The sequence below is a fragment of the Phlebotomus papatasi genome, chromosome 2, assembly GCF_024763615.1.
Source record: "Phlebotomus papatasi isolate M1 chromosome 2, Ppap_2.1, whole genome shotgun sequence".
In the NCBI taxonomy this organism is placed as follows: Eukaryota; Metazoa; Arthropoda; class Insecta; order Diptera; family Psychodidae; genus Phlebotomus; species Phlebotomus papatasi.
Genome location: NC_077223.1, coordinates 78,857,838 through 78,863,837, shown reverse-complemented (window position 1 = coordinate 78,863,837; position 6,000 = coordinate 78,857,838). Strand labels below are relative to the sequence as shown.

At 38.9% G+C, this 6,000-nt stretch overlaps 1 protein-coding gene across 1 annotated transcript in view; it reads left to right on the top strand.

The window, feature by feature from the left end:
- Window positions 1-6,000, top strand: part of LOC129801053 (myotubularin-related protein 6) — a 37,498-nt gene that overhangs the window by 18,949 nt on the left and 12,549 nt on the right. The window contains exon 6 of the mRNA XM_055845812.1: window positions 4,993-5,924. Coding sequence (XP_055701787.1) covers window positions 4,993-5,924 — 932 coding nt within the window. The remainder of the gene's footprint in view (window positions 1-4,992; window positions 5,925-6,000) is intronic.

The following is a 6,000-nucleotide window of genomic DNA, read 5'->3' as shown; positions in this document are numbered from 1 at the left end:
CCAGAAATTTGGCCATAGATAATACTTGTTTTCCTTTTTTTTATTTTCTCTTCGTCCTAAACTTTTACAAATTTATAAGGGAGAATCATCCTATTTTTTGTGAGTTCAAAATAAATTTAATTGAAAAAATAAAACAAATATCTCATATAATACACCATTTCTCTTTAATCTATTAGGTGAGATTCTTAACAATCTCACCTACTATAATCCTAACAAAATTTCATGTCGTCCGATCGACCTCAAATTTACCCAAAATGTGTTTCGCCACTTCCTGATTCCGAATATATATGTGGCTAAGTTACGTTCCCGGCCGGCCGGCCGGCCGGCCGGCCGCTCTTTGGAGCTTAATAGCTCCTAAACTAAAAAAGATATCGACTTGCGGTTTTCGGCAAAGGTTATATATCGGGTGAAAATTGCAACTTGGTGCATTGACCCCCCACCCCCCACCCCTCCTTCCGCCATTTGAAGACCCCCCTTTTTTTGTTTTCTCAATAGCTCCGCCCCTATGGCATTCAGCGGACTCAAATTTTAGTATGTTATAGCTGGGCCTTAGAGCTTTCCATCAATACCAAACTTAAGGTCCCCCAACCCCCCTGACCCGAGCTATGAGGGTCCAAAAAAAATTTCTTAAAATGGCCATAACTCCGGTTCTAATTGTCAGAATTTAAAAAGTGAGGACTTTTTGGAAAGCTCTCGTGAAATGCCACTTCTCCTTCTAACATCGCAAGTTCATAAAACCACCGCTAGGGGCGCTTTTTTTAAAAAGAAAATTTTTAAATCTTAAAAGTTAAATAACTCAAAAATTCCATTGTGCATCGGGCTGAAAATTTAGTATGTTGTAGCCGTTGATTATACCTATCAAACAAAAAAAACCTTAAGTCGATCTATAACCCCTGACCCGAGCTATAAGGGGTCAAAGTTCGAACATTGACCGGCCTCTATCTCCGGTTCTAATTAACATAGCGACCTAAATTTTACCTTTTTGGTTTCGTCTCGATGAGCACTTTCAGATGGAAGTTCAAAAAGTCACCACAGGTGGCGCTGTGATAGCGTCAAAATTCATCGAAATTCAAAGTCACTTTTCTCAAAAACGGCATTGTGCAAGTTAATGAAATTTTAGTATGTTGTAGTCCAGTCTAGGACGTTTCCAAAATGGTGCGTATGTGCGCTGTGGTTTCAATAGAACCGGAGATATGAGGGGTCAAAGTTCACGAAATTAAAAAAATCATATCTCCGGTTCTATGTGACCGATTTTGATGAATGAGGGCTTAAACGAAAGATCTCACCAAATGCTACAACTTTGTAGAATATTTTAACTTCGTGGGACCAACACCAGGGGCGCCACAGTCGAAAAACCAATTTCAATATCACATAACCTCAATTATCTCGACTGTCGCTGAACCGATTTTGATGATTACTTCAACATAATTGTAGAGCACATTTGTCTCTACATTTCGTCCATACATCATTTCCACTCAGACTACGCTATCACTCAGATTTTGCCGTTTAAGTGTGAAAAAATTGATTTTTCCCATAATAACGCTTTGAAATCACTCAGATGCCAATTTCACTGCCTCTACTCCACCGAGACACTTAAAATATGGGTTTAAATGGAAAGTCCCGCAAAATACAACAATTCTTTGATTTAGTTGAAGTTCAACAAATGAACACTTGGGGCACTCTGGATGAAAAAACGAGTTAAGAAACAAAAACCTCGCTTATCTTGGCTTCTGAGTAATCGATGAGTTCAAGTTCTACGGCAAAATTATAGAGAACATTCTGGTCTACATTTCACCCATATATTACTTTTGTGCCAGTTCATCCAAATCCTTGACATTTTGGTTCAAATACAAAACTTGTATAATTTCACGAATTTGATTCAAGATAACTGAATGGCGTCTCCCTACTTCAGCATCAAATCGAATTTGCATGCACTCCGAGTTAGCTCACGTTAAGAATCTCACCTACATAAGCCGGTTAGGATTATCTGTCCCTTTTTTAACTCTTTCCGGACCGCAGCATATGCTGCAAGCCAATTTCACAATTTTTAATCAAAAATATCTATGCTCAAGAATTAATTGAGGTCCTACAAAAAATATCTTACATTTGAACATCCTTATAGTTTGTAATCATCCACAAGAATCGGATTTTTATCAGTTCTGAATAATTAAAAAACATTGTTTTTCATAGAAAATGCATATGCTTCTTTGGGTACTACAGTCCCAAAAGAGACGAAAGAGTTAAACGTGTCCTGGTTAAAATCTTGAAAACCAGAATCCTGAAAAGCCCCCGAAAGGTTCAAAATTCCGAAAGGTTAAAATCCCGATTGCTAAAATTCCGAACTCCAAACTCTCGAAGGGGCCAAAATCTCCAAAGGTAAGATACCGAATGCCTAAATACCGAATGGGTCGAAAGCCCGAAAGCCAAAGTCCAGAAGAGACAAAATCTCGAAATCCAATATCCCGAAAGCCAAAATTCCGATAGATCGAAATCCCGAAGAGCCAAAAAACCCAAATGGGTCGAAATTCCGAAAAACCACAATTCCGAAAAGCCAAAATCCCGATGAGACAAAATCTCGAAATCCAAAATCCCGAAAGCCAAAATCCCGACAGACCAAAATCCCGAAGAGCCGAAAAACCCAAATGGGCCGATATTCCGAAAAGCCAAAATTCCAAAAAGCCAAAATCCCGATGAGAAAAAATCTAGAAATCCAATATCGCGAAAGCCAAATTTTGGATATACCAAAATCCCGAAGACCCAAAAAACCCAAATGGGCCGATATTCCGAAAAGCCAAAATCCCGATGAGAAAAAATCTTAAAATCCAATATCCCGAAAGCCAAATTCGCGATAGACCAAAATCCCGGAGAGCCAAAAAACCCAAATGGGCCGATATTCCGAAAAGCCAAAATTCCGAAAAGCCAAAATCCTGATGAGAAAAAAACTCGAAATCCTAAATTTCGAATGGATCGAAATTCCGAAAAACCAAGATCCCAAAAAGCCAAAACTCCGAAAAATTGAAATCCCGATGAGAAAAAATCTCAAAATTCCGAAAGGCTAAAATCCCGATGAAAAAGAAATCTTGAAATCCAAAATCGCGAAACCCAAAATTCCAAATTGGTCAAGATCCAGAAAAGCCAAAATCCTCAATGGGTCAAAATGCCGAAAAGCTAAAATCCCGAAGAGCCAAAATTCCGAAAGGCCCAAATCCCTAATAGGCCAAAATCCCGAAATCTTAAAACTGTCATAGCTACTCCGAGGATTGTTCCCGCGCGCTTACTGGAGGCAAAAGGAAATTTTCTGGGAAATTATTCCACACTTTCTAAGTATAACCTCGTCCCTTTCATGATTTTCAATTTTGGTTATTCGGGATTCCGACTCATTCGGTATTTCTTTCGAACCATTTTAGGGCACAATCACATTGACAATAAAATGTTCGCCGTAGTCTCACCGTATTTCGTTAATTTACGCATTTTCATTGCAATACTTACGCAAATTTTCCATTACCGTATTACCTTATCTCATATTCGGTGGCACTAGGTGAAAATAATATAAGAAAATTGAAGAAATAAAGCGAAAATTCGATAAATGGTGAGCAAAGAAAACTTTGCGGGAAATTAAACGTCCAGTTTTTTTGCTCACCGTTTATCGAATTTTCGTTTTATTTCTTCAATTTTTTCTTGTATTATGTATGCCACCGAGTATGAGATAAGGTAATACGGTAATGAAAAATTTTCGTAAGAATTCTAATGAAAATGCGTAAATTAACGAAATACGGTAAGCATTTTACTGTCAATGTGATTCTGCCCTTACTGTTAGAGTTATCCACTCCCGGGGACCACACGCTCTTTGTGCGTTCGCCTGTCCGCCCGTCCGTCCTACTGTCCGGCCGTTACCAGGCCTTGAGGCCAAAACGGTTAGAGATAGCGTGTTTCTCACCCGAATGAGGTTATGTTCGACTCTTTGGAAAGGTCTTAACATTTGTGACAATTGTATCAACCGGTTCCGATCGTTAATGGAACGATGATCTGCATTTGTCCGAAAATCAATTCTATTACTCCTCTATTTTGACCGATCTTTTGAGTGATTTATAAATCGGTTCAAATCGGTTGTGAACCGGTAAACGGTAAATAATGCGAAAGCATAATAGCAATGGAAAATTCGTGGAGTCTGCTATCTGGAAAGTTCGAGTATACCGAAAAGCTGACACGCTTTTCTAATATTTTCTAAAAGAAAAAATAATGTAGACTTGACTCTTGGACTGGCGGTAAGATTGTCTGATTATACCGATTATGCCCAAAAATTCAAAAACGGACTATACAACCTTTAGCTCGTACAACGTACTATTTTATCCCGTACAACATACCACCCATGACACTTTCACTTTTTTCTATCTTCCAACAAATCTATGTATTTTCGTATACCGACAGAAACCAGATCGAATTTTGTCTGGTTACGCTCTTTAATGTTTCTAGTGCTTAAAAATGGAAACGTATTATGGTAAGTGTGTCAAATTTCGGCATAGTTGCATGCAAGTGGCAAAGTCTCAAGTTTGAAATGTAATATTTTTAATACAAATTGGTTTTTTTTATTCCTTTTTCTTAAAGCGTGTTGCTTGGAACCTTGTAGACAATTTATCGTCTTTATTTTTTCTAAAAATCATTCTTAATACATTTTAAAATGAATAAAAATGTAGACATAGCTTTGGTGCCCTATTCCGGCCACCATAATTCTCATAGTTCCTTGCCCTTCGGGAATTCTTCCAATGTTTTTTTCCCGTCATCTCGCTTGTCGCTGCTACGTTTTCTGTTATTCCTTTCCATTGTATAATCTTTAGAGTAAGTAAAAACTTGAAATTCATGGAAATTAGAGGAACATAAAAGGTGGCCGGAATTGCAAGCTGGCCGGAATTTGGCACACTTACCCTATATTCTCTAATTTTCTTGCTTAGCGACAATCAAAGAAGAAGAAAAAACCAAATGTATTTTTTGCAGCTTGTGAACAAAAGACACCGACAATGAGTGGATTTTTGAGTTCTTTGGAATCTTCCGGATGGCTAAAGCATATCCGATCGATTCTGGACACTTCTAATTTCATTGCTTGTGCTGTGGACAAAGGGATCTCTGTGGTAGTCCATTGCTCAGATGGATGGGATAGAACGGCTCAGGTTTGCTCACTGGCAGCCCTTATTCTTGATCCTTTCTATCGTACAATCAAGGGATTCCAGGCACTGATTGAGAAAGACTGGTTGGCCTTTGGGCATAAATTTAGTGAACGGTGTGGCTATATTCAGACAGATCCCAAAGAGATGTCTCCTGTTTTTACCCAATTCCTCGATAGTACGTGGCAATTGGTACAGCAAAGGTGTGATGCTTTTGAATTCAATGAACGCTTCCTCCTGACCCTGCATGATCATGTGCAATCGTGCCAATTTGGCACATTTATTGGGAATTGTGAGAAAGATCGGTTGGATTTGCGTCTGTCAGAGACAACATTCTCACTCTGGGGCTACATGGCCAATCACATCAATGAGTACATTAATCCTCTGTATCGTCCGGAGATGGATGAGATACTAAAGCCAAATTTGGCACCACAGTGCATAAAATTCTGGCGAGGGATGTACAGTAGATTTGAGAGTGGAGTTCACCCTAGGGAACCATTGGGGGATCTTTTGTTGGCCAGTAGGGATCACTGTACATCCCTGGAGGATCATGTGCAGCATCTCACGAAGAGAATTTCAAATCTCAAAAATCTAATTTCCAAGTCAGCCAGAAGATTCCAAGGACCATCAATGAGGCTCAAGGATAACAAAGAAACGACTGAGATCAATGATAATCGCTACAATTATGATAAGAAGTCAGGACAATTGACTGACACCACGGATCATCCTCTCAATTCCACGGATTTCTCCTTCTCAAATCTCTCGGTAAGTACCATTTCCATCTCTTACCATTCTTTGCATTTAATTTTGAAGCTTTTTGAGTGAAGTGTACGACTGCTAG